At 40.9% G+C, this 23,542-nt stretch overlaps 2 protein-coding genes across 5 annotated transcripts in view; one reads left to right on the forward strand and one right to left on the reverse strand.

Annotated features, from left to right (window-relative positions):
* Window positions 1-19,421, forward strand: part of col22a1 (collagen, type XXII, alpha 1) — a 58,147-nt gene extending 38,726 nt beyond the window's left edge. For both annotated transcript variants that reach the window (XM_061060459.1, XM_061060461.1), the window contains 26 exons: window positions 313-357; window positions 899-976; window positions 1,059-1,094; window positions 1,185-1,238; window positions 1,816-1,860; window positions 2,225-2,260; window positions 2,342-2,455; window positions 2,763-2,816; window positions 3,115-3,168; window positions 3,279-3,332; window positions 3,459-3,512; window positions 3,688-3,741; window positions 3,872-3,925; window positions 4,058-4,111; window positions 4,189-4,233; window positions 6,897-6,950; window positions 8,029-8,082; window positions 8,240-8,293; window positions 12,104-12,175; window positions 12,284-12,319; window positions 12,408-12,452; window positions 14,116-14,295; window positions 14,420-14,486; window positions 14,573-14,755; window positions 15,302-15,379; window positions 16,106-19,421. In XM_061060459.1, the coding sequence (XP_060916442.1) occupies window positions 313-357; window positions 899-976; window positions 1,059-1,094; window positions 1,185-1,238; window positions 1,816-1,860; window positions 2,225-2,260; window positions 2,342-2,455; window positions 2,763-2,816; window positions 3,115-3,168; window positions 3,279-3,332; window positions 3,459-3,512; window positions 3,688-3,741; window positions 3,872-3,925; window positions 4,058-4,111; window positions 4,189-4,233; window positions 6,897-6,950; window positions 8,029-8,082; window positions 8,240-8,293; window positions 12,104-12,175; window positions 12,284-12,319; window positions 12,408-12,452; window positions 14,116-14,295; window positions 14,420-14,486; window positions 14,573-14,755; window positions 15,302-15,379; window positions 16,106-16,299 (1,848 nt within the window). In that variant the 3' untranslated portion in view covers window positions 16,300-19,421. The remainder of the gene's footprint in view (window positions 1-312; window positions 358-898; window positions 977-1,058; window positions 1,095-1,184; window positions 1,239-1,815; window positions 1,861-2,224; window positions 2,261-2,341; window positions 2,456-2,762; window positions 2,817-3,114; window positions 3,169-3,278; window positions 3,333-3,458; window positions 3,513-3,687; window positions 3,742-3,871; window positions 3,926-4,057; window positions 4,112-4,188; window positions 4,234-6,896; window positions 6,951-8,028; window positions 8,083-8,239; window positions 8,294-12,103; window positions 12,176-12,283; window positions 12,320-12,407; window positions 12,453-14,115; window positions 14,296-14,419; window positions 14,487-14,572; window positions 14,756-15,301; window positions 15,380-16,105) is intronic.
* Window positions 19,422-20,851: 1,430 nt separating this feature from the next.
* The window catches only part of LOC132991647 (collagen alpha-1(IX) chain-like), a 30,084-nt gene continuing 27,393 nt past the window's right edge, over window positions 20,852-23,542 (reverse strand). For all 3 annotated transcript variants that reach the window (XM_061060463.1, XM_061060464.1, XM_061060462.1), the window contains one exon: window positions 20,852-21,751. In XM_061060463.1, coding sequence (XP_060916446.1) covers window positions 21,552-21,751 — 200 coding nt within the window. In that variant the 3' untranslated portion in view covers window positions 20,852-21,551. The remainder of the gene's footprint in view (window positions 21,752-23,542) is intronic.

The raw sequence follows: 23,542 nt of genomic DNA on the forward strand, positions 1-23,542 counted from the left end.
ATGGGCAACAAACAAGCCTAAGTAGGCACACTGGGGCTGCAGCTCAACATCATCATTTTTTACCTCAGACATGTGGCCATCCTGCTGACGAAGCAGTAACAAACAGGAAAAACATTGTTAAGACATATCACATTATAGCAGCACACAGCAGTTCTGTTTTTTATTTACAGCTGCCAGGTGCGGCCCTGAGGCCTCGGATCAGGCACGTGCATGATGAACAGCAGCTCTAAATGGTTTATTCCAAAGAGGCTTAATTCTGGTGTTTGAGTACTGTAGCAAGCAATTTGATTGATGTGATTTGTGATATTACAGGGAGACCCAGGACCACAGGGGATACAAGGACCCCCAGGGCTAAAGGTAATGTCATTTTAGTAGTTTGCAAGAAAGTGTGGGTGTGTGTTTGTATATGTAGGTTGCCTGAGGTGTTTTTTTCATCATGCACAGGTGCTCATTCATTGATGTGAAAAACTTTTTTTTTTCTGGCACGGTTGAGAAAAACAATTCATTTTTGTTGAAAGCAGCAAAAGCAATTTCGATGTCCACTGCACTGTGACCGCTGCTCTGATTATGACCGCTTTTTTTTTCGCTGTGAAGAGCTTGATGTCGAGGGCCCAGGCTGGAAGGGGGGGGGGGGGGGGGGGGGGGCGTTACTGGATTTATGGTGTCAGATCACTCACCCTCATCAACGATACTTTTTCTCTTCTGAGTACCGAAATGTCAACTGCAGATTGTGTTTTTTTTTTCTCCATCAAAGATTAAAAGCTGAGTGGTATTTCTGGGATCAGCAGGCATTGCTGAATGTGTCAGGTTCTTGTGCCAAACATTATGGCTGAACTGACATTATTTGCGGAGCACGATAGAGAAAAAAACTGTAAAATGTTTCATTTTATCCTCCCAGGGCCAACCAGGGTCAAGGGGAGAAGCCGGGGTGCCAGGAGAGACAGGTCCTGCAGGAGAAGGCAAAATGGGTCAACAGGTATTGGCATTCCAGGCCGTGTTTTATTTTATTCCTTTTTTGCAATTTATTCACAGACTTATACAACCTTTTTTTTTTGTAGGGGCCTCCAGGAAATAATGGACAACCAGGATCTGCGGTAAAAATATTTTCGAAAAAAAAAGATTGATATTGACTATGTTTGTTCCAGTAAACCTGTTTCTGTAATTTCTGTATATTTTGGTTCCAGGGCTTGAGGGGTCCACCAGGAGTTGCTGGTCCTCAGGGCCCAGCTGGACATAACGTGAGTCTTAAAGAATGCATGAATAAATAAGTTCATTATTTGATATGTTTTCTCACAGATGGACCTGGATGTATATTTTAGTTTGTTAGCTTGCTGCAAACACACACTGGAAAATCCCATTAAATGGTTCACAGAATCTACTTTAATGAACAGTCTATGCTCTGATCCAGTGACACAGCATGACTCCCTCTTGTTTATGTCTAAAAGTCTGTCCTTTTGGGTAGTGCTGTGCAACAGATTCTTGTGTTGGTCTTGACATTCAATGGCAGTAAGGGCGCACTCACACTAGGCAATCCGTACTGTGCCTAAGCACGCTTCACCCCTAAAGTCCAGCTCGTTTGACTAGTGTGAGTGCTCCGATCCACATACTTCCTTGGCTCTTGCACGCTTGGAAGAGGTGTGGCACGGTACAGTTCATGCATGAGCACAAGCATGGGTACATAATGTGGACAGCTTTCATTATAGAGAAATCCCGGAGTGTTCTGGCTGCGTCAAAGTCTCTTTATGTCTCTTGTTATTAATATTTTTTATTGATTTGATTTTTCAAATGTAATTCCTGCTTTTCTTCCAAATGCAGGGTTTGCCAGGAAGGCCAGGAGAAAAGGGGTCACAAGGAGAGCCTGTGAGTACTGAAAATTGCAACAACAAAAAAAGCGTGGAGTAAACGCAAAGGGGGGTTAAGGCTTTATCCCACCGATGAGAGATAAGTGTGCTTGGCTACTTTATAAGATGCTGGAGTCACCGGTCAAAAAGCCCCCTATTGAAGAGCCGGTCCATAAAGAGCTGCCAAGTCCTTCACCTTTGGATGATTTGAAACATGGTCCATGACCAAGGTGTCACCCCACACCAGTGCTGGACCTTGTTAGTCTTCTGACTAAAACAGAACTTGATGACATTTTTTTTATTTGAACCCTAGGTTGCCTACTTTATCAAGGACTCTTACCTCTTGTTCTCTGGTTGATTAAACCCTTCATTCTGTCTCTCAGGGAAAGGCCGCAGATATCTCTGACCTGAATCTGAAGGTAAGACGCATTTCTATCCCTCCTTAAAGAACAGTCTGTGTATGGATCACTTTATCTAAACATATTTCCACTGTGTTTTAGGATGTATGCTCAGACTGCCCCGCAGGTCCTTCTGGACCACCAGGTCTCCCAGGAATCCCAGGAGACAAAGGACACCCGGGAACTCCAGGGAAAGATGGTCAAGATGGTTTCCAGGTAACACTGCAACTATTATTAAACAATCACTGCTATTAACATCAATTTACCTGTAATGTGCAGGCTATTATGGTGCTCATTTTTTTTAAAGGACTGTGAAGTATTTGCCTCTAATGTGTTAGCCCCTAAGTGAGCCATGAGGTCCAGGGCTACACGTTAGTCATCATCAATCAGAGCTGGTGTGACGGATGGAGCGGCTCTCTCTGCATCATTAGCTCTGCCTCCTCTCGGGGCAGCAGTAAACGATTAGGACCCGGTAACGGTGTTTGTCTGGACAGAGACTGATGCTCTGCCGGTGTCATTACAGGGAGCGCCGGGACTGGCTGGACCTCAAGGGCCCCCTGGAACCGATGGAGGAAAGGCAAGTTTGTACACTAACTGCACCCTTAATGCTCCCAGAGGACCTAAAGCTAATTGATTGCTTGTGTCAACCTTGTTATTACCTGTCAGGGTTCAGGTAATTGGAGGAATAGTCAATTATCAAAACACCACTCAAAAAAGGGCGAGAATCATATTTTAAAAGCAGTATTGATATTAACATATTCTCTTCTCAGTAAAGTTTTGTTTCTGTTGGCAAGTAGTCCATCTGATAAATCTTTCCTCTTAAGTATCACACCACCATTTGATGTTTTCTCTTCTCTTGTTGTTTTACACCAAAGGGTCTTAAAGGTGATAAAGGAACTCCGGGCAGCCCTGGAGACAAAGGAGACAAGGTATATATTTTGTCCTACCCCCCCCTCTATGCTAACAGACATTTTTATCACGACATTGTCTGACATGAATTGAATGAGTATATATTAATCTCTTTCTTGTTTCATCACAGGGTCACCCAGGACCCCCTGGTCATCCCGGTACACCTGGCTTAATGGGTGCACCTGTAAGTCTCTACTTTGGGCTTAGTTTCTCCATGTATTTCCAATGATCTAACTGCTGAAGCTTTTTGTAAACAGACAGACTTTCTATTTCTGTTGACCTCCACTGACACTGCCTCTTTCCTCCTCAGGGTAACGATGGCCAGCCCGGCCCTGTTGGCCCCCCGGGGTCCCCTGGAGAAAAGGTCAGACTGCACTTCATGTACTCTCCCTTCAGAAAACGTATTACCCATGTGTCATTATTTCACAACCCTCTTCCCGCTACCATGTAGGTCACCCAGCATGTGTGGTAATAGTGGCCATTAATCATTTCTTTTTCTTCAGTGACTGTGACCTGTTTATGTTTGTTTGTTTCACCAGGGTAAAGAGGGTCTCAAAGGAATCCAAGGCCCGCCGGGTCTACCTGGCTTAATTGTAAGGAATATGATACAAAGTACAGCATCATGAATATACAGTTACAGCACTGTAAACAATCTGAGTTATACATGCAGTTGAAGGTTATAACAGCTGTGGAGATTAAATCTACTATTTCACTGATTTACAGGGTCAACCTGGGAAAATGGGGAAAGATGGTAGACCTGGTGAAACGGGAGAACCTGTAAGTAGATGAACATAGTCATTATCTAATGGTTTCATATTGAACAACAACAGCTAGATACTATTTATTGTGAGAGAGATTTGATTGTATCATGTGATGTGGCCATTAAAACAATTTCTGCTTCCATTTCAGGGCAAACAAGGTGAACCTGGACCACAAGGGAATCCTGGGCTTAGAGGTCTCCCGGTAAGCAACCACCAGTAAACAGGTCTGGCGAGGCAAATTAATGTGACTGATTAATCATTATCTCTCCTCCTATGCAGGGCTTTAAGGGCCACAGAGGAGAATCTGGAACTCCCGGCACGAAGGTCAATTTGCTACTTTCTGTTTCAAGATTTCCTGCCGCATGGAAGAAACACAGTTAGCTTTATTTTAATTGTATTTCTGCACTAATTTAATATGGTGATTATTTAAGAAATGGGACATATAATTGGTGACCTTTGATAAACCAATCTGTACTGCCTGCCAACTGTTCTAGCATTCTTTTTTACATGTGTCATGAGGTTCTGGTTTAGTTTTGTATTTGTTTAGATCTGTTAATACTTTCAATTAGTTTAATAATGGAAAGTACTGAACAAATTAGCAGATAACAAAAAGTATATATTCGAACAAAAAGGCAAAAAAAATTAAGCAAACTTTCAAAAAGTCCAAGGTACAACAAAGTCCAACTAAAAATTCCAAAAGGAGAAATGATAAGAGCCACAAGAAAATCCTCAAAAAAGTCAAGAGGAAACTGTAAGAGGAGGTAAGATGACAAAAATCAAGGAGTAACACAGAGAGGATGACATATTTCAAACTAACAGAAGAGAATGAACACAGAGCTTAAATAGACACAGGCTAATCAAAATCAGGTGTGACAAACAAGATAGCTGAAACTGATGAGGGCATTCAAACTGGAGGGAAAACACACACGGCCAGGAGGTAAAGCTAGACATGAAACACTGGGGAAACAACTACAAAATAAAACAGGAAACACTGAAAACCAACAGAGAATTTAGGGATGTAACGGTAACAATACAACGGGAAGCAATAACAGATAAATAAAAATACTAAATTACACAACATAAGCTCATGACAACATGTTGTGTACCACAAGGCTTATATTTAATTTATACCATTTCCTAACTTTCTAAAATCATGTTGTGTCCAAAATTGTGCAATGCAACTTAAAATGCATGTCATGAAGAGCACATAGATTTATTGCCTTATTTTACTTTGACATGACGATGCAGCGAAATCAACCAAACCAAATGTGAATGGGTAGGTGTGACCTGCAGTTTAAAAGTGCCTTGAGTAGTCAGAAGACTAGAAAAGTGCTATACAAGCTCAAGTCCATTGACCATTTACTTGGGCAAGACACTTAACTCCGAATTGCTCATGCTGCCTCATTGACGGTGTATGCAGCCTCTGCCATCAGTGTGTGAATGTGTAGGTGTGACCTGCGGTGTAAAAGCACTTTGAGTAGTCAGAAGACTAGAAAAGCTCAAGTCCATTTACCATGAATTAACAAAGATAACCTCCGCTGCTCCAAAGCCATAACTTGATCTATTAATTACAGGAATTCAGCTCACAGCCACATTCAGTGCTTCGCATGTTCCACCACGATGTCAAGCACTTTTCACACACACCTTCTTCTCCATGAGAATCACTGCACCCGCTGTTTTGTTTCACACAGCACACACCCGCAGGAAAGGTTCCTGCCACAGAGCCATGACCAATAGCAGGGCTCATTACAGACAGTTCTGACTGAGCTGCAGAGAGACAGGAAGCCTCCCAGCCCAACAGACAGGAGACAACTTATTAGAGGAAGTGTGAAGTGTTTCCTCAGACACACTGTGAATTCTCCTCCACTGCTTATAATGACATTCACTGAATGTCACTCATATGGAAATGATATTCATTATTATTCAGCAAAAGGAAAGTCTATGCATGCAAAAAGAAGCACTGATTCAGCCCAGTAACCTCAGTGTGATGCAGCAGTGTGATACTGATTCTTAATAGGATTTCTGTAGGTCTTAGTTTGGCTTTCTTTGCATGATAGAATATTAGGTAATGTTGTGAAGCATCAAATTGGGAAAAAAGTCATGAAAGGATATCGTAGGTGACAACAAAATCCCGAAACAAACACATAGTAAGCTTAATTGAATGATTGAAATGGAACTCGAAAAAATCAGTGGTCAGCAACCTTTCATTAAACTACAAGTGGACAAGTCATGTTGACCCTCCATAGTGCTGTACAAGTGGCAACCTCTTTTGATGCAAAGGAAGCCAACCCATAAGTGCACAAATCTGCAGTTCATAGAGTGTCCACTTGAGGTGGGCTGTAATTTTAGAGTATAAATAAATATGTTGACAGCCTAGTTTTAAAAAGGGAATTGGTCGCTGTTTTTTTTATTGGTGCACACTGAGCCGAAGTTTTAAAGGTTGTCGAGTTTGATTCAATGAAGGCTAAGCATTAGCCATAAATATGCATAATTACGGGTGAGGCTGAGTTGACTGACGGATTGAGGTGTTGCAGTTTTCCAAGAGGCTTCACGTGTTCGACTGTCAATTGATTGATTGATTGATTGATTTTTGAAGGCATGTTGGTGCCATTAAAGGTCATCTGAGTTCCTCAGCAAAGATATCAGTCGTCAGAATACAGACGATTGGGTGTAACAATAATCTGTATACGGCTGAGCTCACACATCCCCGGGGATTCCCAATATTAGGTGTGAATGTGATAGCAGATGAGAGGGTTTTACAGATTGAAAATTAGGTTGAGATAACATTTCCATGGCAACCGCCATCGTTTGGCTTCATAACGCCTCTTCAGATACCAATGGGGGACATCAGGAGGTGGTGATTTAAAAATTTATGGAAATATTTTGGATGTTTTAGACTTAACAAGAAAACCACAGCTTAAATGTATTATTATGACCTTTTATGTCCATTATGTCCTTTTTAATGTTCTTTCTCGTGTGCCCAACAGGGAGAAGATGGAAAGTCTGGACTACCTGGACGTGATGGAAAACCTGGGAAGGAGGTATGTTTAAACTTATAGGGTTGAAAGTTAGTGTTTTGTTTATTACATTTTATTTTAATGTTACTCATCTGCAGAGAAAATAATAATAATGGCAGCCATGTTCAGTCCTAAACACTGATACAAGAGGGGTCTCAGACTTACTGACAAGTCAATGTAACTTGTTGTGCCTCTGAGCAAAACATAAACAAACTGAAGTAGGCGACGTCCTGTCATTATGAACACAGAGCTGAGAATGTCATAACTCACTGTTTTATTAAGTAAGGTTATATTTAACATCTGCTATATGATTGTGTAAAATGAACTAGATTATACCTTTAAGAATTAGCTAATTCATATGCATCTTATTTACATTAGAGGCAGGCCTCCTTATTATTCCCTTTTATTATTATTTCATTTGAGGTTTGCACTCTTGGCTCAGTGATCCACTTTTAAAAAGTTGCCACTCTGAAAGCACCTTTGAGTCCCTGCGAGTAATCATTACTGCTGTCTGGAACCAGTCCTCAGTTGATCGATAGAATGCAAATATAACACTCCTCAGATTAAAAAAAAAAAAAAGAAGTTTTTGGACAGGATGCTCAATTTCAAGCAAACCACAGAATCTTTAATCATGGTTATATAAAACAAGTGGTCTAGGACTGGCAGCAAAACGTTTGAAACCATTTATATCTTTTGACATTGTGTTTGAGCTTCATTACATTGAACTTCTCCAAAATGACACCATGAAATCTGTCTCACATACACATATAAGGACTGTGGCACTTTTATGGCACCATTTGTCTAGTGGCAGGAAGTAAAACCTCACCAAAGCCCTTCTTTTTTGTACCTCACTCATTATCTGGCTTCTGGAGACAGAATGTTTTCACAGCTCTAGTCTCTTAAAGGAAGAATATTTCCATCTACTCCCCCCCCCACAAAAAGGGGAGCTAAGATTTAATACACCACTACAGTACAGCTGAGGCTGTTTTCTGCCCAAGGCTAAATTCTCAAGATACCCTAAAGAGGAGATTTGATTAAGAGCCTTTTGTTTTCAGCATGGCCGAGATAATAAAATGGTCTTTTTATTGTTTTGTTTTCACAGGGCCCAATTGGACCTTCAGGCCGAGAAGGACTAAATGGACCGAGAGGAGAGACGGTGAGCCTTTTTAAAAAATTGAACTTGCAGCGATGTCTGACTCAAACAGTAAGACGGATGAAGCTCCCTGTCAAGCAGAGAGATAGATAAGGACCTAATGTGGCACTCAAACCCCTTCTCTCTCATTCTATTTCTATTCTTCTGTTTTGCATCCTAGGGGCAGCCAGGGGAGCCTGGACCATCAGGAAAAGGTGGCCTCCCTGGAACTCCAGTGAGTTATTTCCTCATTGTGCATAATCGTTAAATCTTATTATCTATGGACTCTTGGGTGACTAACGGTGCACACAAACAATAGAGACGTTGTTTAAACTCAATAAAAAAATGTGACTAATATACTTTTTTTTTCACAGAGGGAGGACATTAATCAGAGATAAATGAAAAAACAAGAGGCAGGAAGGAACATTTTGAAAAAGTTGCATTTTAAGAGTTAAAAGAGAAAGCAGTTCCAGTGTGTGGGATGTTACTGTAGGCGAGGGAAGGATGTGAATTATTTCTAGAAGACATGAGTTGTCAGATTTTGGATGTTGAATACTGTCTTGAACAGGGTTGGGAACATTGAGGTGCCTTACATTGGTTACAGTTGAAAGTGATTGGGCATCGGTGGCTTGGCGGTTATGTCGTGCCCCATGTGCAGAGGCTGTGGTCCTCGTTGCAGCAGCAGTGGGTCCGGGTCCTCTATTCAGCTGTCCTATCTAGTGAAGGTGAAAATGTATTCAACATTTTAGTGCGTACACACCGTTTATACATGAGGCCCCAAGTTGCTGCAATACGGAGACAACCTACTGATAAGTATAGTCAAAGCATAGGGAGTAGATTAGAGTAGACTGTCACCTGGACTCACAGGGCCTAAAAAAAAAAAATCTTTCAGCAGGTTTGTGTGCCATCAGTAGACAAATACTGACATCGTATCCCCTGTGACAAATGTCTGAATCATTGATGATGCAGATTGAAAACAGGGTCATCCGAGGATTTGGAGAGCTGAAGCTGCAATGAAAAAAAAAAAAAAAGACTTGTCAAGGTTGACCTTGATTTGAAGGTTTAAGTCAAGAGTTGCATGTTGAATAGAGGGGTTTAGGATTAGTGGAAAACTACTTATAGTATTTTTCAGGTCACTTCATAACTGGCATTAATATATTGATACATTATAACGAAATAGATGGAAAAACTGCTATTTTTGATGTTGCTCTCTCTCACTCTACTCTCTCTCTTAATTTATATTATGTAGTATTGTGTCACTCTAAGCAAGTCCTATGACAGGTTTGCAGTGATGGCATTTTCTGTATCTGTATTTGGGTATATCGCAATAAGTGGGTGTGTTTTATAGCCGCCTGTTTGCAATCCGCTGCCTGAAAGACGAGCTCACGTATAACTTCCTTAATGTGGACTAAATGAAACAATCTTCCACGAGGGCTTTTTTCCATGGAGGTTATTTACACATCCCACTAAAACAACAATTTCTTTGCTTTATTCGTGTTATGTTGAGGATGTTAGACTGAGATGAAGCCACAGTCTCGGGATCATCTCTAAGGCCTACCCTAAAAAATTTGGGTTCATGTTTTTGAAATGGAATTTTAGTTTGGTTAAAAAGTTGAAATAAAAAAAAAATGGCTCCAAGCTACGGAAGCCCAAAGCGGCAATTGAGAAAAAGAACACCCATGGTTTAGATCAGTGGTTCTCAAGTCGTCTAGCCTCAGGACCCACCACCAACTCCTCCCTTAAAGAAATGTGACCCAAATTTGTGATATTTTTCCACCAATCAGCTGTATTTTATGCAAAATTGTGCAGTTTTTGCAGTTTGCAGCTTCCGTCAAATGTTTTGTACCTCAGATGATGCAAAACATCTGACGGAAGCAATAAACCGAACACAACAAACATGTTTGAAAACCCACTAGACAAACTGTTTTTACCGAGTTTATTCCAGGCACATGCTCACGTCCCGATGAAAACAGCTCCGCGACCCACCTTTGGGTCCTGACCCACCAGTTGAGAGTCACTGGTCTAGATGATCTTCCTCCCTATGTTCACAGCTTGAGTACAGGTCAAAAAAGAGATGATGCAGCATTATATTGCTATGTTCCTTTTCTGAGTTTTGGCAGGTGGGAGGGAGTTCCTCTGGGTTTATTTATCTTTGTATTTTTTTTATAATTGACAGTGGATGTAAAAAGGGACTTTGCAGGTTTGAAAAGACTTGTCAGGCTAATTGTTTCTGTTATGTTTTCCCATTGTGCTGATGAAAACAGCTGTAGTTTTTGTCAATATCATTCTTAAGTTTTTCTAATACTTATTCTGGCCCTAAAATACTGAAGTGCACAACCATCCAATGTTCTTAATACTGAAAGCGTGAATATATCTCCATGAAGTCTAAACAAAAGATAGCTACCTACAATATGTGTGTTAGCACATTTCTGGCAATGACAGTTAAAAGTATTTGCATTTTAAATTTGTTATTAAAATACAAAACATTTATAGCCACAAGAAAACCTGACATCTATGCTAGATCGCTTACTAACATCATTTATATATTTTTTCTCTCACTTGCGTTAGGGCCCCCGTACATAACCCTTCAGCTCAGCACATCTTAGGCCGCTCTTTGATGAAGGAGATTCAATGTCCTGCTTAATTTTATTGAAGTGTCCTGGGTTTAATTGGATAGCCTTGCTACATATCTCTCTTTCCGTTTGATAACTCTCATCGAAGCCACCAGACTCCATTGATCATTTTATCCTGAAGAAGGAGCTGCTTCTGTGTGCTGCCTTTGGGTTATATACATCATTGTGTTGTCTCAAACTGCAGTAAAAACAATAATACTGTTTTAAATTACTTTTTTTGTCAATGGAGGCTGGTGGCTTTTTCAGGTAAAAGAAAAAAAAAGCATCAATCTATTATGGTCAGACAGTTTAATTAACAGTCTGAGTCTGTCGGTGGGGAAAAAAAACAAGCACTTTTAGAAAAGCAATTCCAAAACTTTTTTCCCAATTTTTCATTTATACCCCAAAATAGGTAATTATAAAGGCCAGGTTTACAAAGACAAGGAATAACCTCCAAGTCCCTCATGCTATATGATGTCATTTAAAGTGCTGTCCCTGTCATTATAGCTCATTTTGAGCCCTTTCACTTAAACTACTCTTACAATATTGCTGTGCCCATAAATGTGGTTGATAAGGGATCATTGATTACTGAGTTTTTAGGGTGAGACTGGCTCTTTGGCCTTGAAAATTATTAGTAAGGTGAGGCAGCAAGAGGTCTCCATGACAGATGGAATATGAAAGTAGGTAAAGTCAGTGTGATCCAGTGAGACCTTAAGAGTGAGGAGCGTTTTTAATATTACACGCTGGCTGCAAAATGTGTTTTGGAAAGAACTAGATTGAGCTGCACTTGTCCGTAGGCTGAAGAAGGGCTTCTTGGGAGGAGGAGTAGCTGATGCTAACTGGAGGGCAGACGATATGCAGCCAGCTATCAGAGAGGAGCCGATGATATCAGTCAGCAGAGGGAGCAGATCATCAGAAATAGCCTCCAGTACAGAGGAGGGCAGCAGCTAGATGCAGAAAGGTTAGAAGCAGAGATAGAGGGGGGTTTCAGAGGAGGGTGAAAGTATTCAGAGGCACGATGAGATCTTGCCAAAAATGCTATCAAGTGGACAAATTAGCCGCGCAGAGAAAGGAGGGTGTCGTGATTGGAGAGAAGCAGAGAAGATGTATTCATTCAAGAATGTAAAGATGAATACGTCTCTCTTTATGCAAGCATAAATACATTACTTCAGTCTGTAGCTACTGTAGGCAGCTAGTCTTCATGCCCACATGTGCCTTGCAAATATAAATTTAAATCTCTTAAGGCTGGCATGTTCCCTTGGCAAGATTTGTTTATGAGATTTTGATCCAGAGCACTGCTGCATGATGATAAGAACTGGAACGAAACGTTAATCCTGCTGAATTCTCAGTAATGAGCGAGGCTTTTAAAATACAAGCACAGTACTCCACGTGTGTGCCATGTGATGAACGGCCATGTCTCTGCTGTCATTCAGGGTCTCAGGGGAGACAAGGGAGAGCCTGGCAGCCCAGGATTACCCGGCTTTAGTGGGCCTAAAGGTCCCACGGTGAGTGCCACATTTGACATATTTTGATTAAAAGATTACTTGCAGGTCACAAATATGACCGGCTGTTGGTGATGTGTCATTACTACTATTTTTAATCTTGATTTCCAGGGTCCTCCTGGTCCCATTGGCCCCGAGGGGAAACAGGTAAGCACCTTGCAATATTGTTGATTAATATGATGAAATAAAAATGGATATCTTGCTTGAGGTTGACTGTTTCTTGGCATTTTTTTAGGGCATGCCAGGCAGAGTTGGTGATCGTGGACACAAAGGAGATAAGGTGATTTCTAAAGACATAAACACAAAGGAAACAAAAGTATTGGGATATAAGCAAAATGTGATCATAACAGATGCTAACATGTCACACAACTAGGGTTGCCACCTTCCAAGCAGAAACATAAAGGACACCCCGCAGCAGGGTGCAACTCAGTAGGGGCCTGACCACCACTGGCCCAACGGTGGGGTGGGGCACCAGTTGTCTGTCCTTCGTAGTTTTTGTTGTTTTCTCATGAAATCATGAATGATACTATTAAGATGGCGGGAACTAGCCGGCTGAATGCGGGCGGAATGATTCTGAGTTCAAGGCATCTTGGAAATACGGGACAAACCGCGTCCTGTATTGATTCAAAACGGGACGCAATATCAAAGTGTAAAATACGGGAAGATTACGTATTTTACGGGACGGGTGGCAACCCTACACATAACCCAGTGATGCAAATCAGTTAAAGGAAGAATGTGCGCCTTGTTCATCCAGTAGATGTCGCCCTTGAGCACCAGCATGAAACCAAAACAAACTGCTGTTTGGCGACAACGCCGCTATTCTGAAGCCTCTGTTCTCCTCCAGCGACACACCTCCAGCTAAACCCATCTCCACTCAAGTTTGCATGAAAGAGTTATCTATTAGAACTCACCATAATTCATCCTTTGCTTGATCAATTTCCTGTGGCCTGCACTTTTGTGTTAGCAGGCTAATGTTAGCACACTTTGGTTAACTAGCTTCATATTGCTCTTATGTGACATCCAAATAAGCAGTGAGTAAGTTATTCTTCTTTTCTCTAGTCCTTGACTAAAACATCTTTATACACAAGGCCGCCCGTCCATGTAAACATGTTGTAAACACGGCCCTGACAACAATACAGCCGGCGGGGACTCATGCTTCTCACTCATTGTAGACAGTCATGACTCAGAGAGACATTTACACAGGATAAACTTGATTTCTGCTGTATTTATGTGTAAAATGTTGCACATTCTTCCTTTAATATCTGAAAAAAAATTCCTTGATCTTTGAGATATGAAAAATGTGCATCTTGTACATTCCTATCTCTGCCCCTAATCATCACATTTAAAAATAAATGGAACACTCTGAGACATTGAAAAGCCTGAAACCCTCACATATAAAATTACAGTTTAGTATTCAACTAACGATTTAGTAAGGAATGGGTTTCTTGCAGGGTCACTATTTACAAGATACAGTATATATAGCTGCTTTGTTGTGTTCAGTGGTCTTGCTTTATTTGCTGTAATGCAATGTTAGCAGGATTAGCATTACAAACAAGCAGAACTTTACTCCTCTCTACTTCTTTCCCCACCTCATCAGCAAAGAAAAGATAGATCAAAGTCAGCTCTGGCTAAGTTTTATGAGCAGTCTAAACCAAAAAATTGTAATGATGCAAGGGCATCTCCATCAACTTGGCTGCATGTGTAAAATTTACAAGTCAATATTTAAAAAGGCACCATATTTATACCTCAGATTTCTAGAATAGGATTAATTCTTGATACAAATACAGGTATGACTATGACTTAAATTTAGGATACGTAGCAGCTACATATAATCTACTTTACTCTATTTCACACTTGCCTTATTTCAGCTGTTCAATAATCCTTCAGTTTTATCGAAGGTCCTTCAAAACTGGAACATTTACTATCACTGTCATCTTATCCAGGGAGATCCAGGTACGAAGGGAGATAAAGGACACTCGGGAGAATCAGGGATTCCTGGAAACCCTGGACCCCCAGGCAGAAAGGGCCACACAGGGATGATGGGCATGTCAGGACCGCCAGGAGAAATAGGAGCTCCAGGGTCCCAAGGACCTTCAGGAAACCCTGGTATCCCAGGACAAAGGGTGAGTCATATCACGTGAAGGCTATGAACCTATATAGTTTGTTTAGGTTTGTAAATGTAAAGATGCTGAATTACATTTACCGCTTTAGTAATTAAATAAATCATTATCATCTCTGTTGTTTCAGGGAGAGTCAGTATCACTGGAGCAGATGAGACGGCTCATCCAGGAGGAGCTGGCAAAACAATTAGATGGTAAGGAGGGGGTCATGTTGTTTATTCTAATGTAATAACATCAATGGGCTTCTTTGAGGTTAAACTAACTTTTCATTCATGTCCAGCTAAAATGGCGTACCTCATGGCTCAGTTCCAGCCGGCCCACGTGAAGAGCACAGCTGGTCGTCCAGGACCTCCAGGCCCTCAGGGTAAAGACGGCAATTCTGGACGACCTGGGCCACCTGGAGAACCCGGTATGCCCGGACAGAATGGAGGAGAAGGACCCAGAGGACCCATGGGTCCTAAAGGTAGGACAAACAGTGATATGTGCCCTTCTTAAGGTTTTTCTTTCTTCAGAACGTTGTATTTGTCACGTTTCATCTGGAATGAATGGCTGGGACTCAGTGGTAGAGCTGGTCATCTCTCAACCAGAAGGTCGGGGGTTCAATCCTCAAAACCTCCTTAACAGGTGCAGCCTGTGTTGCTGGTATTAAAGCGCAGTAAGCTTTAAAAGAGACTGAAATTTCTCAACAATTGACTTTTTGTCTCAATTACAGGCTGAACAGTTTGTGCTGCTGACAGATCTAACCAGAGTCTCAAAAGGTCTTTTACGGCAAATAATGAACTAAAATTTAGAAATTGGAAAAAACGTGTTGCTTTGTAATAGAAAACCTTGGGCAATAATTGGATATCTGTTGAGTTCTTAAGTTTGCCAAGAAGAGAGACTCAAGGAAGAGAACAAACACAGCCAGGAAATGCTCTGTCTGTACTTATTTAACACAGATACCCAGTTTGTGCTGAATATTTTCCATGAAAACTGAATAATTTTTTCTGATTTCCCGGGTTCTTTCCAGGTGAGAAGGGAACCAAAGGAGAAAAGGGAGATGCTGGTATCGGAGAAAGAGGAGTGCAAGGACCCAGTGGCCCCATAGGTAACAAGCTCTCTTCAGCTTTATTCATGCAGTCCTGAAAAGGTTTTTTTTTTTCAGGACTGCCTGCCCCTGGAATCTTCCTTAGTTACTTGTTTACACGTGTCCCTCACAGCGGGAGCTTCTCCTTGGCTGACAGGAAGTGGGCTCTCAGGCACAAGTCATGATGTTATGGTTGACGAAACAACAGAGTCGGACACTTTTCTTTGGCCTTTATTTCAATCCTATGTGTGATTGGACGGATTCACAGTATCAAGGTAGTGGTTAAGAACATACTGCCTAGCAGAAAAGTGTATGAAGCAGCATCATTACATGGATGAAGATTGCACAGGTCGTGAACCGTTTGCGTGATTTAAAAGGAATCTGCCCCTCCTTAATAATTCCTGCTGTGCCACGCATTGGCTCAGCTAGAGTTTACACAGAAATGTGACTTATGGTGGCTGGAGCAAATGTTGAAAAAAAACTCTGCACACCTTGGGGCGTTGGAGGAGGGTAAAACTTAGAGACGATAAAACAAATCCTGCAAACTGTCACTTGTGGTGGCAGGAAATAGTCCGGCTGATGTCGAGGTGATAAATTAGTCGGTTTGCGTGTACACATGCAGCCCACGTCGAGAATTTGGGGAAATTTTGAAGACTTTTGTGCATGTGTCAAAACACGAATAATTTTTTTGTATCAAGTATTTTATAACAAATTTTGGCAACACTAATTGTTCCCCTTCCAACACAGGTCCAGCCGGTCTGCCTGGATATGGTAAAGACGGAAGCCCAGGACAAGCTGGAGCCCAGGGAGAGCCAGGAAACCCCGGCCCCCACGGACAGTCCGGACCTCCAGGTCCTCCTGGACAATGTGACCCCAGCCAGTGTGCCTACTATGCCAGCCTGGCACAAAGACCCCACACCAAAAATGTAAAGGGGACTTAAAAAAAAAGAAGAGATACAAAGAGCTTGAAGTCCAGCTGTATTTATGAACTTGGTTGTGTCCGTCTGAATCAAGAACTTTTTACTTTTCAAGATCACCTCAGTATGGAGGGCTGAAGCAATATGTGCTGCCGGTCAGATTCATTGTTTTGTTTGTTTTTGGTATGAAGTTTGGGATGATGAGCTTTAAGCATTGAGGAACATTATCAGATTAAATATGCGGTAAAGAGGGCAGCTAAACAGTTTTTCTTTTCTCTTCACTTGCATGCTTCCTGTAAAGTATATAGGAAGAGAGCAAGGATGACGCAATTCTCTGCTCCTGAACAGCCCCATCGGGAGTAAAGATTTGGGTATATGAGATTTCATCAATAATCTTCAAAAAATTCAGACAGGCATTTCCTTCAGGATTTGTCTGCACCTCAGTTTTTTTTCTCCCGCTTCACACTATTTTGCATCAATTACAATTCGCAGCCCACACTGTCCTGCACGACATAATAGATGTGAGTTACTGCACACTAAATTGATTTCTTCCAGAGACCCTTTACCTGTCTATTGGTAATAACTCAGTCAAGACAACTATCTGTTATATTGTCATTGATGGGAATGGTAGGTACTGACCGTGTGAGGCACCATTTCAAATACCAATAGTGATTTTGTGTGGGAGGAGTGCTAATGAGTTAACGTGGGGAGTGATGAATGACCACATTTGTGCTTTCCATGCTTCCAAGCTGGAGGTAGTGTTCTTATGCAGCTCTGTTTTGTGTTGTATTAGCATATCATCACAAAATAAAATAACTTTAGGAAAAAAATCCCCCCTTAACCAAATTTAACAAATTATTCCCAATTTGAACCTGTTTGTTCAATTTAGGCAGCAGCAAAACAGACTTTTTTTTCTGGAAATAACTGTCCATCAAAGGTTTATTTGAAAATGTGTCAAATATATCCCATAAATCTAACATACTTTTGATTGATTCCTTCAAACTCACCCACAGGAGGCTCATTCAGTGTAAAGGAGAAAAGTGGAGGCAGGAAGAAATGTCATTGATTTGTACTTTTTATGTTCTAATGAAGTGGCTCTGGTCATTCTCTCATTGAGGTATGCATAGACTTGAGCAGTAAACAGCTTTAAGGAGGTGGTATAATTGCTGCCTTTGTTCACCTTTCCTGAAAAGCTGCCTGTTTCACGGTGCTCTCTCTAAATGTGTCATTTCCTTTCTGCTCGCTGAGGCTTATTAAGTGCCTACGCTGTGGCAGTGCCCGGGCAGCTCGGCGCTGCTGTGAAAAGACATTGCTTTTCTTATTTGTCCCCTGGAACCTTAAATTGGAGAGCTGCTTCCCTGCATCCTGATGACCCGAGCATTGTGAAAACCATTTCAAAGATGTTTTGCCTTTCGTCCCTCATGGACCAATTAAACCTCTCCCCAGTCTCAAACTTACTGGTCATCTAGAACCTATTTAATAGCCCCTCCACAGAAGGGATCGCATTTGTCTTCTTTTACAAAACATGAAGAAAAGCTTCTGCACATATAAAGACAAGAAGGAAGTCGGAGGACAATCCTTTTAAGTAGAGTGCAGAAATCATTTGAGAGGTTGGCAAGACAATCACTATTACCTGGAGTCAAAGATCCACAATATGTGCAATTATAGGTATAAGCATTCTTTCTCAGATTAAGTAATGGCATGTCATTATAAGGAATGTATCTTTGACCTAACAGATGTGTGTGTGTACAGCAGACTGGTTTACGCCTAACTTTCCTTTAATGGTTGCTCTGAAGGTAGTAGACTCATAAAGCTGTGCATTTTTTAATAAGTAACATTTTCCTCCTGTAAATGGATCTCATATCAAACGAAATACAAATTTGCTTAATTAGATTAATCTGACATTTTGTTGGTACAACATAATTTGGTCTTGTATGACCATTAGTTTTTGGAGGCTAAATTCAAATGTGTTGGAAAAGGTTGAATTCAAAGTTGACCAGTATTACAAGAGACAATTTCTACACAATGGCATCTGATCCACAACAGTCAGAGCCTGTGTCCACAGACAGCGCAGAGTAGTGTCTCCTCCGCCATTATTGTTGACAAAGCTGATATCAGTAGTCCTGCCTCTTCTTGATTTTGATTTGTCGGTGAGGGGGAATAGACATTGACAAGTGTGGCGCTGTTCTAAAGTTGAACTTCTTTGAACTGAGAGCGCTGTGAGTACAGCGACAAAAAACTGCTGATTGGTATTGTATTGAAAACCAGTCGCTTCCAGGGCAAAAAACACACATATATGGGACACAGGCCCTTATATGTACAAGTTTTTATACAAGTTGGCTGGCTCGTAGCCAAGGCAAGGTCTGAAGGTAGAAAACAAATAACTGAAGATTACTTATTTTTAATGATCCATGGTCATGCCATGAGCTTTAAACATCCAACACAATTCTTAAAAATTAATGGTTTATATTTAGCGAGGAAGCTAGGGTAACTAGCTACTTTCACTGTTACATCATTTGGCCCAAAAAAACCCTGAACCTGTTACTTCACTTCTGAGGTTCAGCTCTACATATGCCATATTCATTTGCCTTCAAAGCAGCGCAGAAATATTTTAAACATTAAAGCAGAAAACTGCTTTAATTGCAATAACGTTCAACTGTAGAGTAGAACCAAACTGCTCCTCAAAGCGTGATTGGTATGAATGACCTGCTTTCTTGTCACTCTCATATCTTTCAGTTTGCTGTTTCTTTGTCAGTGGTTTAGTAATGAACATTTAAACCGTTGCAGTATTGCAACTTTGTTGCTTTGTAAATACATGTTACAATTACCAATACACTACAGGTTGCTTCTACATTGCTTTAAATGGCTTAAAACTTTCCTATGCATATAACACAAACATCTTTCATCACTCATATGAGCTATTGTAGCAAATTGAAATATCTTTTAAGTTATAGTGCTAAATTATTCAGGATTTAAACCAATACAAATGTGTCTTCATGCCTTATCACACATTTATTAACCTGATTTCCTTATCTTTTACTGATGAATTGGTGCTAGAATATTTTAAATTAGTAACATAGTGTAAGTATGGGAAAGACAAATGTACTGTACTGTATAATAAAGACTGGAATGGATTCATTTTATAACACTGGCTTTGTTCTGTTTCTGAATAGTCAATGTCCAACTTAGTCTCACTCAATTTTATTCGGAGTAGGGTTGCTACTACTTTGCATTGAAAGGAGCCAGTTAAAGTGGTTTGGGCATCTGATGAGGATGCCTACTAGACGCCTCCCTTTGGAGGTTTTCCGGGCACGCCCAACTGGGAGAAGATCCTGGGGATTGTATACCCTGTCTGGCCTGGGAACGCCCCGAAAATCGTTCCTAAGAAAAGGGAAGTCTGTGTTGAATAATTTGCCTGCTGCCACTGCGACCTGACCTCGGATAAGTGAAATAAAAGGGATGGATGGATGGATGGACCAATTGATGGATAATTAAAACAATTGATAATCCCAATTGCATAACTTGCCCAATGATTTTCTTATGCACACAATGTCAAACCTTAGGTTGTTTAAAAATGGACAGCAAAGAAGCAGGTGAGAAGTGAGGCCAAAAGATTTAGAGCTCCCCCTGCTGACTGGGCGCTATAGGTACTATAAATACTGCCTCCTCCATGTTTAACAAACACATGGGGCAAACATTAAGATTAAAATACAAGTCACATTAATTTTACTCGAACATGGTGCCTTTCATCAAAGTTAGTTATTTTCATGCTGAGTAATGTCTCAAAGTGTTCACTTTCTGGAGAAGTTTGGTTTTGATGTATTATTTGATATTAAAAAGAACAAATGTAACGTCATGATTGACAGCTCTGTTGACAAATGCGGCCTCTGCAGCGTTCTTTACAAAATAAGCAAAGTGGAGGGAGAGAGGAAACAAACAATGACACAACAGTGATTGAACTTTCCATAACTGAGCGTCTGCAAAAATCAGTTTAGTAGACTTTAGACGCTGGGATATGTGATGTTTTATCTGTAAGTTTAATGTGTGCTTTGGTGTGGAAGGGCAGCTCCCTTGTGCACACGTCTTTGCCACAAATCAAAGTTGGTGTCTGTCTAGGGATATTTTGGCTTCACTTTTGGAAATTGGAGGTAGATGACGACTCGATGTCCATATTTATATGCAGTCTATGCTTCAAACCCACTGACTCTCAGCCCCGATAAGATCTATTCAATAGCTGTCCTTTGAATGTCTGCTCATTCCAGCTGTTTGGTAAAGGTCATGTTTGATCTGTGAATGTGTTTATACTGTGCAGACACAGGTGGGGAAGATGTCGAAATTTACTTTGTTACCTGGCAACAGTGACATGTCCCCCGGAATCCAAGTTATATCACAACAAACCCAGGGACCCTGTTCTCCACACAAAACAATTTCACTGGAATTTCATTGATCCTGCCATGTGTACACAGATCAACCTAACTCTTTCAATCAAAACTACAACATAGCTACAGCTGTTTGATAGAGATAGATAGAAAAATAGAAAAAATGGGAGAAGTCTAAATACATTACTAAGCCACACTTCCAAAACATATCACTTTATTACATTTTTTTTTAGAACATTATCATGACAAAATCAAGCAAAAAATGATGATCCTAAATGATAAGGCAAATTGTTGTAAATGTAAGCTTAGGTCTGTTCATGTTTATGTCGTTTTTAGGAAACAAAGATTCATATTTATTTTATTTTATTTTAAATTTGGCTCATGACTTCAGTGGTGAATCATTGGGTCAAAATGTCCCCTGTCATTCTGTAAGTCTTACATGTGGCTAAAAGAGTTGACGTAATGTTTCAGGGAGCTTATTATGGTAGAATTGCATGCATAGGAGTACAATTTGAGATGAACATGTAGAATGCTTTACAACCTGCTGGTGTATTTTCCTGAAAGAAGGGGCTCTGCAGATATAACCGCAGAGATTTGTTTGGGTCAACTCGTGGGCCTGTTTGCCTGTCGTCAGCTGGAAGAAGTTTCTTTGGCATCAGTAGCAGCTATCTTTGAACATTAGATAAGCTTTCACTATAAATCACATACAAGATAAAATGTCTATACAGTATTCTACAGTTGTGCATGGTCTCTGTTCCCTCTAGCGCCTCTTAGACCCGTGGTTCAGACGGAGACATGTGAAGACTCCCAAAGTTGACCAAGCCTGGACTCATGAGAAGCCCTTAAACGTGGTCTCTGCAGGATGAGATCTGGACTGTTTCAATGAACTGGGATACCTCATGGATATTTGTAGCCAGCAGACTTCTTTCCGCTGACCATATAGAGAGGTGGAAGTCTGTTACAGGTTGATGGATCACAAAGCCCGGGTGGCCCTGAAGGTCCCCTCGGACCGGCTGCGCCTGGGGCACCAGGTCCTCCTGTGTCACCCCGTTCTCCATTTGTTCCATCCTTGCCGATGCCAGGAGCACCTGCAGCACCTAAGGGAGAGATGTCAAAATATGTGAAATGTCAAAATGAAAATGAATTCATAACCTACAGGTTAATTTTGACTTGTGAGTGATTATCAAAACCTTTAACTTGCACTATATTCCTCTCTGTTAACGTCCAAACCCTGCTTGTACACAGTTAGATGGATCACATGGATGGGCAACCTAAGCAAAGCATACTGACTCCTGTACTTGAGAGAGCTAATTGAGTAATGAGCCAAAATGCCCGTCCTGTGCTTTTATTGTAAAATTCTGCTTGGCCTACATGAAGATACTTTTGGAGCGCCACTAGAGTGAAGACGGTGGTGATTAATAAATAAAAAAAGTTTATAGTATTTGTAGAATATCAATACAGACATGTGTAATTTTGAATTTTCTAAGTTATCATGGCCTCTCAAGAACTTGAATCTAATGAAATTGCAAAAAGCTGATATGTTTTTTTTTTTACAATACAGGTTTACATTAGCATTGACTGTTCAGCTAGTAAGGTGGCAGGGAAGACAGGGACAACCTTCATGTCATGAAAATGTTCAAATGTCATCGTTTACTTTTATTCAAGCAAACTTTTATTTGAGTTGTTTGCTTCATCTTGCCTTCTTTCTTTCATTCATTTGAATTCCGCAAGAGGACATTTTTTTTTAAAGTTTATCATCTAACAGAGAAGACTGGTAGTCCGCAGGTTACAATTTATTTCCTAGGATGGCATTGGCAAGGTGCCCTACTCTGCCTGTGATTGGCTACCTCGATATTCTTACCCAACCTACCCAGAAAGACAAGAACAAGTACTAGCCAATTAGAGACAGAATAGGGCGGGTCATGCCTTGCCTTTAAACAAAAATTTAAGCATATTCCAATGAAAGTTATCAGAGGAGATTTAGAAGTTGGTTTACGAAATGAAGACTGAAAAATAAGGTATACCTGCTGTAGAAGCCATTTTAATCATGGTTAATTTAGTTTGAGAAGTCTGATTGTAGTTTGTGCTAACAGAGCATATATTTTGTATCGTTAGAAATAAGTATTTATTTATGATTATTTGACATGGAAACTTTTATGGTGAATAATGGTTTTATTTGGGCATATTTTGGCAGGTATTTTGTGTTATGGGTGGAGCTGAGTTAATTAATGTGGGTGCCATGCACAGGTGGTGAGAAAATGAGATTGAGGTATAGGAGCCACACAGCAAATGTTTTTTGATCGTGTTTAAGTTATGAGTTTTTGATATATTAAAGGGGTCATATGATGCTTTTTCTGGTTTTATATGCTCTTTAGTGTGTTTTCCATGTGTCCTGTGCATGTTTAGGCACATCTATTTGCAAAAATTCAAAGTCCGCGGAAACGCAGCTTCTCCTACGTCCTCCTGTTAGCTGCAGCATTAGCTCCATGTAAGGCTCGGTTCTAGCCCCCCTCGAAAAAAAATTAGCCAGTGTGACGTCTTGTCAGTGTGATATCACTGATCTAAGCCCATTGGCTCGTTGTGGCAAGCCCAGCAGCTCGGCAGCTCGGCCCTCGGAGCCAGAGTGGCTGAGCGACTGACCAATTACGGCAGAGCCGACAGGCCGACCAATCAGATCAGACTTGGCACACGCGGGGACTCTGAACGTGGGCACTTCAGAGCCTTAGAGAGAGAGTCAGAAGAGAGCCGGTGCATGGAGCGGCAGTACATGAAAACAGACACTTTGTTCAAACTTTAGCTATTGTGAACATACTTTAGTAGGTACATAGATTAAATATACGAACCCCAAAAATATTATATGGGCTCTTTAAGTTTAGATCGAAACGACG

The sequence above is a fragment of the Labrus mixtus genome, chromosome 16 (assembly GCF_963584025.1).
Source record: "Labrus mixtus chromosome 16, fLabMix1.1, whole genome shotgun sequence".
Classification (NCBI taxonomy): Eukaryota; Metazoa; Chordata; class Actinopteri; order Labriformes; family Labridae; genus Labrus; species Labrus mixtus.